Here is a 12823-nt window from a genome sequence, read left to right as displayed (position 1 = left end):
AGGAGCAGTTTTTGAGAGGCTACAGCTTGCTGCTGATGGCAGTCAATCAAGGACAAACACATTATTACTGGAGGTGGAAGGGAAATAATTCTTTCTTAAAAGAAAAAATGTCTCCAGATTACTCACTCTCTCTTATTCTTCCCATAAATTAAAAGCATCTGAACAACAGAGTATAATATCCCCAGTCTTGCAATCAGATACAGACAGACACTGGTCCCTGTATGAAACTTGTGAATCTGCAGGATTGGGGCCTAAATTCAGAACAACGTTAGAAAGTGCAAATAAAATAGCAGATGACCAAAAGCAGGAGCCATCAATCTGGGAAATAGTTTGGTTCCATGAGAATTCTGTTTAATTAAGAATAGGGAATACCTGGTGTATTCACAGGAAGCAGAGTAGCATACATTAGTTCTTTTAGGAAATGTTCTATGAGGAGACTTTGATAATACACTACAGTACAATATTGCATGTTACATGAGCAATGATATTCAGGACATTCCACACCCCTTATGCAGTGCATCTCAGCAAGATATTCTGTAAACATGTACCAAACAATGCATGCTTGATTTAGGGTTAGCACCTGAACTGCATTGCTGGATTACAGGTGGCTTTTATAAATTTGACTGATAAGACACATTGTGATCATCTTTACTTTCCATGAGTAAGGGCTGTGTTTCTGCAGTGCTTCCCGTTCTCTTCTTCCTACACCCCAGAACAATAAGTCCTGTGATCAGAGCAGTAATTATACCACCAACCACAGCTGCTCCGACTAACCACTGCCAGATCTGACGGACTTGCTCCAGGTAGGGCATCAAAAAGTCCTGGAAGGAGTCAACTGAAAAAAAGGACAAAACTCATTTTATGTTATGTAATGCATTGTCAATTTGTGGAAGCTAGCAGTTATATGATGGTGCATGCTGGAAGACTCTGAATAATAATAATAATGCTTTGTGTTGCTATAGTGCCTTTTATCTGAGAGTCACAAAGTATTTTAAAATCTTTAATAAATCAAGTCTCTGCTCATTCAATGCGGAAGAGAAGTATGATCCATAACTTACAAATGGGGAATCTGAGGCACAAAACCTACCAGCCCCTAAATGACTTCACCCAAATTCACATAGGAAATTTTGGATGGAATTAAGAGTAAAAGTAGTGGCAAAAATTCTAAATATAGGTGCCTAAAGTTGGGGACATAGGTAACTCCATTAGTTAATCACCTAGATAACTGGCCTAACTTTCAGAGGTGATAAGGAGCGACAGCTCCTAATGGTACTAATGTGAGCTGCAGATGTGGTTCAACATATCTGAAAACCAGGCCATTTATTTAGATGTCTAAATATGGATTTAGGTACCTCATTTTTGGCACCAGTCTTTGAAAACATTGATCTGGATCTCTTCTCCCCCCGCCCCACCCCACCCCTCGACATGCTGTGTCTTAACCACTGGATAATTCTTCCTCCTGAATCTGACCCTGCTTCTACACCTTGTGCGGTACTTCTCAGTCTTTGCTGTAAAGCTGTGGTTCTCAAATGCAAACGGGCTTATTCTATCATAGTTTGGAATCAACTCAGTCTGATTCCAATTCCGTGATTGTTTCAGTCCATTATCCCAAGGGCACCATGAGAGTCAAAGCTCTTAGTTTAGCTCTTCAGTATGTAGCACTATAAATGTACACAAGACTTTGGAGTAGGAGACCAGTGCCAAACTTGATACTGCTCACCCAATGGGGTTTATATTCTATGGGGTTGATTCTCCATCACACTGTCTCTTTTTCAGGCATTTACATCTGAGGAAAGTGAGTGCACAGGGCTAGCATGCTGGTTTGGTAATGCTTTCCACACACTTTGTACTCCCTTTGCGCAAGTGTAAATGTCTACTCAAGGTGCCAGGTAGTGGAGAATGAGGCTATGTCTACACTACTGCGGTAAGTCGACCTATGCTACGCAACTCCAGCTACATGAATAATGTAGCTGGAGTCGATGTGCCTTAGGTCGAGTTACCGCGCGGGGTTGATGGGAGAAAATCTCCCGTTGACTTACCTTACTCTTCTCGTCGGAGGTAGAGTACAGGGATCGACTGGAGAGCAATCTGCAGTAGATTTGGCGGGTCTTTACTAGACCTGCTAAATCAACCGCTGGTGGATCGATCTCAGAGCGTTGATCCCTGCCGTAGTGTAGACCTGTCCGTCAAGGTAAAGAATGGGGTGAAGTCCCTAAAGACTGAGTTAGTTGCATTATCAGAGTGGATAAAGAGGTATTCTTTCTGAAATACCATCAGCCTGAGTCTGATCTTGGTTATACTGGTGAAAATCTAGAGTAACTTCATTGACTTAACTGATGTTACGCTCTGGATTTACACTGGTTTCATTGATGTCAGAATCTGGTCACCCAACTCTAATTATCTTCACTGGTAGGAGTCTGCCCTCCAAAGACCTTCTCCCAAGCCCTGCCATAGGGGACTTGCCAGGGGCAAGGCTGGGGGCAGGAGAGGGATGTTGAAGGCAGAGCTGCTGCACACAGCACATCAGAGATTCCTGGTGGGGTTGTGGTCCATAGGGGACCACAACTCAGACAAGCTCCCAGGCACTTCAGCCCCTGGTGCAGCCCCAAAATGGGAGGTGGTTGCTGAATGCTTTGCCATCCACTGAAGACTCCTGGGATCTGTTTAAAGTATACCCAAGATGGTCTGTGGTTTCCCTGGGAAAGCATGAACTTCTGCAATCTTGACTGACTTGTTTTGATTAAACCAGAATGTCAAAGCCAAACTCTGTGGAAACAGGCAGAAAAAGCTACATCAATCAATCCCAGCATTAATGCTGGTGTGACTCCTCAGTGAAGCACAACTACTGAATTACTCACAGAACCAGTTATAACCACTTATAAGTTATGGGTGAGGAAAGCATAAACTACTGGATGACTATACAGCTGTGCAGTAGGAAATTTGCTCAGATGTTTAGAAGTAAACATTGTTGATAGTCAAAAGGCGAGGAAGTTAGTGCTATTGGATATTAAATATGGAATACCCTCTCTACAGTTAAGGATTCCATTTTAAGTCTGAATTGGACCTCATCTAAGCCCTTAGCTATTTTCATTTTAAGCTTTGCATGCATGGGATACGGCCAGCAGATTTTTAAAGATGATATCTGAGGTGACTTAGACAAGCTGTTCTGGAGAAATGGGGCTCAGAAAGCATCAATATTAATTATGCTTTGAAAGTCCTTGCAGCATTCTGGCCACTTTTGTCCCAGAATCCCTTGTCCTAGAAACTTCAGCTGAGGTTCACTGAAAAAGGGAAAAGCAGTGCTGGGAAGCTGTATACTGATGTATTCCAAATGGTCTATTGGACTCTAGACTAGAGGAATTTCAGACAGCACTCATTGACTAGTGGGGACCAACACATTCAACTGAGGAAAAAATAACAAGTCTCTCTAGCCCTTTTCTTATGAAGACCACCTCCAAAATGAAAACCACATCAGTCTTTAATATATCTATCCTCACAACACCCCTGTAATGTAATCCCCATTGAATAGATGGGGAAATTCAAGCAGTGAAACATTAAGTGACTTGCCCAAAGCCATGTAGGAAGTCAATGGTAGAACAAGGAGTTAAACTCAGGTTTCTTGGATCCCCAGACAGCACCTTAACCATCTTCCATTGCTATAAAGAGTTTTCCCTATGATGATCACATCAAAGTTAACCCCCTCCCTTGCAACTGCTCACTCTCTAGTGCAGGGTTTCCCATTTGTAGGAACATTTTCTCCCAGCATGCCTGTCTGGGACTGGCCCTTACACACAACAGAGCCAAGCACTTACAATTCTGAAGGGGCCATTTTGGAGGTGGTACTTTCCTCTCTTCTAGCTGGTAAGTACCTGTTTTATTTTCCATTTCTTATTGTTGAGCAGATGGCACTTTCTCACAGTCACAACTATTTCCCATAAAATACAGGATTTGTTTTTTTTTTTTTAAATATTCTATCCATTCTATGCCTGCCAATGTAGGGGTTTCTTTTAGCTTCCAAATGTCTGGTTTTTGTTTTTTGTTTTAATACTGTTATGCCAAAATTTTCTCTTTACCCTGAAGTTTCTAACAATGGCTATTAGAGAGGCAAGGTGTTTGAGGCCATATCTTTTATTGGGGCAACTTCTGCTGGTGAAAGACAAGCTGTTGAGCTACACAGAGATCTTCAGGTCTGGGAAAGGTACTCCGAGTGTCACAGCTAAATACCAGGTGGAATAGATTGTTTAGCATAAATAGTTAATGCATATTATGAGACCCCTCAAGGTGAAGTGGCCAGTTAACACCTTGACAGTCATAGGACAAAAAAGGGAGGTTAGTGGGTTACAGATTACTGGATTTATAGTTTATTACAACATCTTATTTAAGTGAATGGTTATGAACTTAAGCTCCCAGGCAGTGGATGTGTTCTTTATCATTCCAATCACTTCCCTATGACCTTGTCTTGCTCAGTTTTTTTTTTTTCCACCTGTTGGGCCACAGCATATCTGCACTGAAAATTTCTGGCCCATTGTCTCTCGTGTTTAGACAGTAAGCTATGTCGGGGCAGGGGCTGACTTGTTATATGCTTTGCACAATGGAGCCCTTATCCCAGTTTGGTGCATCTAAGAGTTAGAGCAGTGCAAACAATAACTGGTATCAATACATTCTCTGGTCCTTGATTCTAGTTCAGTGGTTTTTGTCTGAGAATAGGGAGAAAAGAAAAATCTAAAAGGGGTGATAAAATAGCTCCTTTGTGGAAGGGTAACAGGAGGGAGCATAGTTCTTGAGCATTTTAATATACCCGAGAACTTATTTAAGAAGTATGAGAAGCTACTTATGTAGTTGTCTTTATGAGTCTGGCTAATATGTAGAAAGAATATGAGTGGCTTGTTAGGAAGTATACAAATGAACCCAATTTTTGAGGAAAAATGTTAGATATTGAGGTCTTAGTTGCAACTTATTCTCGGATGAGGCCTGCTTCTCTCATATTTTTTTTATTGCGCTCTTTCAATTCCTTCCCCATTTGTGTTATGCCTTTTGCTATGAGATTGTGAATATAATGAGAACTGTGCTGTTTACATATATTGTCTTGGGTTTTTAGGTCTGTGTGTACTTGTGTGTTTACACACACATCACTGAATCAGGAAATATTTCAGCTCCTTAAGTAAATTGGAGCAGGAAACTTACCATGGAAATCTTGATACTGCTAAAATGGCACTGAAAATGAGCCTTGTTGCTCAGTCCTCCTTCCTGCAGAATTTGACTGGAACAAAATGTGGTCCTACGTGGCTTCTTACAACCTTATGCTATGCTGCAACCATTCTTTGACTCCATCATTGTTAATCTGGAGGACAAGGGCTCCTCATTTGTCAGCCTTATCTTTGATGAAATGTAATGTGGCACAGGGAGAGATAGGGGCTGCTGCATGATCTAACAGAGGGGAACTACTACTGTCTTCCATTTTACCACTGCCTTAAACCCAGTTAAGCATGTCCCTGCCCTGTTTTAACCTCAACCCGCGCAGGATTTCTCTAACAAGCTAGAGGCCAACTGCCACCTCCAAGCATGTGCTGCCTGTTTTCAGTTTCCTTTGGCACAGAAAAGATCCATGCAATTGCGACCTTGAAGTCACCGTGGCAACTCGGATGCCCGTGCATGGAGTGTCCCTTGAGGCAGTGCTAGCCAACTGGGGGCCCTAAACAGGAATATTTTGCCCCACTACACATACTACTAATTAATAGGGGGTCCCTTTGAGCTGCTCAAGGACCTAAGCAATTGTCTAGCCTGCTTATGCCTACTGGCGGCTCTGGCCCAGCGATCTGTAATGCGCAACAGTAAAAATACGGCTGTTCCTGTACATGTATGTCTGCCGATTAGAATTCCAAAGACCCAGTTACCACAGTCAATTATTTTTAATCCAGAATACTGCCAGGTCAGAGAGCACTGCAAACATGGCCCCTCTGAAACGCTGAGAGTAAAACTGGGTGATTAATGGATTTTTTTCAGTTAAACTGGCATTTACTGAATGAATGAATAGTTTGGGGTCCAACAGAACATTTTTTGACCCCAAATGAAACACTTCATTTCAGTTTTGAGCATTTTTTAACATTTAAAAAAAAAATCTTTAAAATAAAATTAAAGGAATTTTCTGAATGCAAAGTCATTCTGAATAAAAAAAATAATCAATGTTTTGTTTGGAAAATGTCAAAATGAAACATTTTGATTTTTGGAAAAAATATTCGGGTGGTGAAGGCTCCAACACAGACAAGTCAATGAAATCAACATAAATTCACAAAACGTTTTGGTGTCGCTGAATCTGCATTTTTCAACAACAAAAGTTTTGAGTAAAAAATTTAACCCAGCTCTACTTGAGAGACACTTTGAGTCAAATTTGTTTAACTTATTTTTTGTGTTCTAATTTAATAAACTTAAAAGAGAGCTCATCCTAAATGCTAGGTGCCCTTGTCATTGATTAAAAATGAACTCTTAATTAAGCTATTCCAAAACAAAAAAGCAGCTAATCCCTCCTCCTGACATCTAACCATCAATTAGTAACAATTACCAGCAAAATCTCCCAATCCCTCAGTTTTCCAGACACAAATAAAAATAACCCCAGCACACTCCCTACATGCAGTTTCTTAACTGCCTATTTTTAAAAACAAACAATGCCTGCAATCACTCAACATGTCTGTTTTATTCATGGAACTATATGGACTCTCTCTGATGGCTGCTAGGAGTGGTAGAAGAAACACTCCTATTCCCAGTGGCTGGTCTAGTGCAGTGCTGCCTAGAGATCTTGCCAGGGTGGCATTGCCCTGAAAAATAGGCCAGGGCACCACTGGTACAATAGAACACTAATAAAGAACAAATCCACCTCTAAATTTAGAAGTCCTTTTAGTGGTGTGCAGCTGTACCTGCTGGGACTTGGAGGATGGAGCATAGGTTGCAGAAGAGAAGAGTTTGGAGGAAGCACCAGAAAGTTAATCAGTGTGTACATGATTAGGATGCTAATTCAATTGCAGCATCTCTGTAAATCATTCTCTTAATAAACAGTGTTTAGTTTTATAAGAATAGTCATTTCATGTTATTACTTAGTATGTGATACAACAGCCTTTTAAACATTTCTTCTACCCAATCTGGGTCTAGGATAAGACCATTGCAGGGTTAATTCTGGACACATCAAAACCAAAATTCAGCTGGCTAGCAAAAGGGGGAAAAAACAAAAGCCACTGGATCATTTATTCATTCACATACACCCCAGGATATATTGGCAATGACTTGCTGCTTCCTGTCACATGCATTTCTATTGCCTTATCCAGTTAGCTATTTGACACCAAGTTTAAAAGCAACGTTTGAGACCACAAAGAAATTGTATGTATCTAGCTCAGCCTTGCACAATTCTGCTTCCCCAGGGTGAGTCATTGTTTGTGTTTGTTTCTTGATGGACAAAGAAAATGTCAGTTGGATTTTAATCACCATTAGTTATGAGGGGGGAAAGGCCAGGCAAGTAGATTTTTTTTAATTTATTTTTTATTCAGACAGATTCTTGTTTGCTTAGTCCACTTTGCACTGTCGTCATGGCCATAGAGATAGTCGGTGGGGAATTCCTGCTGTGTAAGGGACATTCTGGGGGAAGGGCATTGCTGTGGGAGTGGAGCATCATGGCGCTTGATCATCCATTGTGGAAATTAGAGTGGCTCCCTTGAAGTTCTAATTTGTGCCAAAACTGGGCAGATTAGGGAGCCATGACTGGGTCCCTGGCAGGCCTCCTCTCACTCTGCTTGGCAGCAGTTGAGAATCAGTTCCTGTGTGTATAGGCTGGTGAAAAGTTTTATGATTGGTTTTTAAAGGCTGAAGCTGGGTAGAGCCTTCTACCTCTCACTGCAAAATCACATTACAGTAGGTTCCAACCCACATGCCCAGGACTGACGACACATGCATATAAAATGGTTACTGACAAAAATGGGTTACTTTTGTATCTTTAAGTGATATCAATCAAATGTTCCCCGATGTATCTATAGCACAATATAGCATGTTTTTTTCTGATTTACCCACAGTAACAATCGCATTGACAAAGCTGCTCTTTAACAGCTTGCTCATCTTGATTCCAAGAAAGGAGGCTGGCCACAGCTATACAATATCCAATGTTCTTTGGTTATAACTTTTAAAATTTGTTCCTGGCTTCTCTCCTTACTTTCACATCCTTTTGTAGCAGGCAGCTACCATTTGGGAAGCTGACTTTTTAAAAATCCATGTTTACTGTAATCAATTAAACAGCTTTAGCTAACAGCCAAACTTTCCACTCCTATTCCCTACTCCTCTGAGGCTCATTTTTAACATTGGTTTCTTGGTTTCCTCCTCCTTTTCCAATTAACCTTATTTTTCACTTCCCAGAGCCTGAGGAAATTCCCATGACGGAAACATTGTCTCATCTTTTCTTTTCTGACTTGATAGTCTAATTCCTTTTTCAGTCATGCAGTTTAGGGATTTAAACTGCATCCCAAGGGGACATTGAACATGCACTGTCGATTTTAATTACATCCTATCATCCAGGCATCTGCAACTTATCTCACCTAGCTGTTGCTATTTTATTGTCAGCAATCTGATTTCAAACTGAGTTCTAGCTCATAGTGTATGCTGCTGAATACGTCAAAGATGGAAAGAGTCATCAAGGTCTCTTGAAGTTGGCATGGGTCTGTCTGGGTGCTACTATGCTGCTGGTCAATTTGCCACCACAGGATACGTTTGATATTTTCTCTGAACTTCTGAACCCAGGCACGGGAATCACAAAGGATTGGTTGGCCCTATTGCACCTGGGAAATTCTACATTTAAGGAAGCTCGTCCTGTGGACTTGGAAGCTGAATGTTAAGGAAATAAAATAAAATCACAGGAAAATTTTCATCTTTTTGTCTGTTTAAACTCTGACAGGGCCAGAGACTCTAAACTGAAGCCAGAGGTCACCAGGAGCTTTCTCCTGGGTCTGCCCTGAAAGACACTTTGAATTGACAGATCACTACGACTCTTGTCACTCTTAGGATTTAGATGGTAACTCATTTGTGCGTATATGTTTGCTTGCTTTAACCTATAAATAACACTTATTCCCTTTTCCTAGTTAGTCTATTACAGCATTGGCTACAGGTGTTGCCTTTGTTGTAAGATCTAAGGTACCAAGTGATCTGGAGTAAGTAACTGGTCTCTTGGAACTAGAAGCTACCTGAATGTGGTGTGATTTTTTTTTTTTGGTGTGACTGACCATTTATCACTAAGTCAAGTTTGTGTGGGTGGCAAGATAAACTGGAGAGTCTAAGGGGACTGTCTGTGACTCCATGGTAAGACTCTTATAGTGATCCAGGAGTTCGCATTTGTTACTGGCTCGGTTAAATCTAATTATCGACCACACCAACAGTTTGGGGTGTCTGCCCTGAGGTAAGAACTCACAGCTGGGAGCCACTACAGACAGTATCCTTACACCATTTTAATCACACTGCCATTACCTTTTACTCTGCCTGCAGCCCAGCATCCCTCTTCAACTGCATATGTTGAAGCTACAGGATCAAACACCTTAGTTCAGAATTTCAAAAATGGAAACTTGTAGTTAGGTTCCTAGGTTTATATTTAGGTATCTGCCTGACTCTTCAGAAGTGTGACTCAGCCCGCAACACCTAGTGAGGTCACCAAATATCTCCCACTGAGATCAAGGGGAGCTGCTGGGTGAAAGTTGGGCATCGGTCTAAAAATGGATTCAGGAGTTAGCTTTAAGGAATTATTTCTGGAAATAACTTGGCCTGGGCTTCAAACACTAGTACTCAGCATCCTGTTTGTACTATAATATATATTATGGCAGGGATCACCAGGTGGTGCTGTTACAGTCTTCCAAGTCTTTTATTAGCATGCAAGCAAATGTTCAGTCTTGGGAAGATAGGCTGTGTGGTGGCATTAATTTTATTATGCAAGGTGAGTGGGATAGTGGGCTCCTTGCCTCAGCCTGAGTTAATTCTTGGGGCAGAGTTGGTTCCTGGGACTGGGCCATGTGTATTTGGGTTTACTCTTTGTGATCACCTCTGTTCCAGGAGTGGTGTATGTGTGTAAATAAGACACTGAATATATGCAGACTCCACTTTACTGATTTCTTCTCCACTGGGAAGCTAGCCTGCAAGACTCCAGACTTCTGCTGAGCAGCAGCAGATGTGCAGCAGTGTAATTCCTGTCCTGGACTGACACTTTCTCACTGGGTCCCTTTCCATTTTTATATGTCTCCTACCTCCCTGCTCATGTTCTAGCTATAATCACAGTTAGCCACTTCATTTCAACATCTCCACTGAATCTCTGCTATTGTCACATCACTCCTTTCCCCTATCTGCTTTGACATAAAACTTTTATTTGACCGTTCCTCATTCCCCTTACTCCTGTCCCATTGCCCACCCTCTTACTCATCAGCAAGGTTCTGCATAAGCTTCTACCTCTTCTCAGACCATGATCTGTGAGACAATTGCCACTGCTAATTTTTTTGGCATTGTACCTTTATACTGTACCTACCATGCAAATCAAGTGTAGCTCCCTGCCTTTGATCACAGATTCATCTTTTCTAGTCCTCCTTGATCACGTTGCAGCATTTTGGTATCTTGCAGCATATGAGCGCTTTGAACAAGAAGCCAGCACTTGTCTCTCTCTGAGGCTATGTCTACTCTTCAAGTTGGAGACTCAAATAAACATACCTGCACTAATTCTGACTGAGCTAGTGTGCTAAAAATAGAAGTGTTGCTGTGGCAGGGTGAGTGGCAGGAGGGCCTCGCCATCCTCAGTAAAATTCCATCCAGGTCACTAGGTATGTACTTGGGCAGCTGGCATCTCCTGTCACTTGTGCCACCGTGGCTATGCTTCTATTTTTAGTATGCAAGCTCAATCAGAGCTAGCATGGGTATGTCTCCTCAACCTCAAACACTCAAACCTACCTGAATCTTTAGATATTCAGAATCTGAATGTTGTTGCTCTTGCCCATTTTTAATTTTGAACCAATTATTTCTTTCTAATAAAAAATGATAACTTAGGCTCCAGCCCTGCAAATGGGACTTAAGTGGCACATGGACCTTGTGCAGGTTTTCTGTACAGGTATGAATTTCACCCTTAGTGCTGATCTTTCAGCAGAAATAAAGAACCATCTTAACCCACCCTTCTGCAAAGCAATAGTCATGATTAGAAAGGACAAACTTGATTTTGTCTGCAGTGTAGTTGTAGCTCTGTCAGTCCCAGGCTATTAGAGAGACAAGGTCAACGTGGTGGTAATATCTTTTATTGGACCAAGTTCTGTTGGTGAGAGAGACCAGCTTTCTAGCCACACCGAGCTCCTGAAAAAGCTCTCGCCAACAGAAGTTGGACCAATAAAAGATATTACCTCACCCACCTTGTCTCTCTAATACTTGCATTTAACCACTTTTAGTTGTTTGTTTTTGTTTAAATACCCGATTCCTCCTGTGTCTGATTTTCTGTATACTTCTGCAATGCTAATGTATTCTGCAGTGTTTTGAACTTTCCCAATATTTGGCTTTTTTTCTTTTTAAAGCCCCAGTTCCTGGAATTAAGTGACGTGAGAATCACAGTTTCATTTAAAAATAAATGAAAGGTTCTAGTTCAAGAGAAACACTTGAAAACATGAATCCTAAAGATTCAGAAACTACAATACAAAATAAGCCCCAAAACTACCACTTTAAAAAACAAAAATCTCAAGAATGGTTTAAAAAAATCATAGAAGAAACACTGATTCCTGCTTATGCTGTAGTTCTAAAATGGTCATCAGATTAGCTAGGACAATGATACTTGAAATAATCAGCCATAAAAATGTGCTTTCGGGATAGCAATGAATCACAAGCTGCTAGACTGTGTTTAACAAAAGAATTGAATGAGCAGGCTGAATGCTATTTTGGAGCAGTTTACTAAGCATGCAGAAGTCAGACCCTGTCATTAGGAAGCAAAATCTTTCTAAGGGCCAGAGCTGCCTGAAAGTACCGTAGTATTGTTCTGACAGAGTGGGGAAAAAAAGCTATTAGGGTAAATGTTAGTCTTGCTAAAATGTCTCTGCTGCCTTTGATATATGATTACTGGACTCTTGGCTGCCAATTGCATTTGCAACTGAACAGACACATTCACAAAAGGTTGCACTGTTCCTTGATCTCATTCATTTCTTGATACTTAATAAAAGTCTTGATCTTCTAGCTATACCTTGTGTCCCAGGCTTGACTTCCCTGATCAAAATGCCCCTCAACTTTGGTCTAATCATTCCAGTGGCCTATCTTAGTAATCGCCGAACTAAAGGCCAAGATCTGAATGCTCCTCAGCTCTGGGGAAAGTTTAGGTCTCGAACAAAGTTTGTCCTTTATCTTAGTGCATGCAGATCTTATTGATGCCTACACTGCTAAATGGCCTCCTACATATCAATACCATTTCTAAACAATGCACATTAAATCTATTTTAAGTAATAATAAAGACCCTTGTGCAGCCCTTTAGTTGCATTCTGTAGAAGTGGCACTATGTATCTCACAGTGAAATTCACCCCTGTGCAAAGAGCCAGCACAAAGCTCATGAATCACTTAAGTTCTACTTAACCTTTATTTTGAGGACTTAAATAGTTCATTAGCCATTTGTTGGGGTGAAGTTAATCCTCGATAATTAAGATAACAGATTTATTCAGTTTCCAAGTATAAAAGATGATTTTTCCAGCTGCCGGTCCTGAAACCTGAGCCTGGTATCTGAAACTCCAGCTGGGTGCTATCTCTTTTGCGCATTCACCACTAATAAAGAATCTGCAGGTCAGATTCTGCCCTCAGTTAT

General features: G+C 41.1%; 1 protein-coding gene across 1 annotated transcript in view; it reads right to left on the bottom strand.

Annotated features, from left to right (window-relative positions):
* Positions 1 to 611: 611 nt before the first annotated feature.
* TYR (tyrosinase) overlaps positions 612 to 12823 on the bottom strand; it is an 82607-nt gene continuing 70395 nt past the window's right edge. The window contains exons 5-6 of the mRNA XM_074943153.1: positions 11155 to 11157; positions 612 to 835 (exon numbers count right to left, since the gene is read on the bottom strand). Coding sequence (XP_074799254.1) covers positions 612 to 835; positions 11155 to 11157 — 227 coding nt within the window. The remainder of the gene's footprint in view (positions 836 to 11154; positions 11158 to 12823) is intronic.

This window comes from Natator depressus, chromosome 1, assembly GCF_965152275.1.
Source record: "Natator depressus isolate rNatDep1 chromosome 1, rNatDep2.hap1, whole genome shotgun sequence".
NCBI classification, from domain to species: Eukaryota; Metazoa; Chordata; order Testudines; family Cheloniidae; genus Natator; species Natator depressus.
Note: the sequence above shows the minus strand (reverse complement) of the source record. Positions and strands in the feature narration are given on the sequence as shown.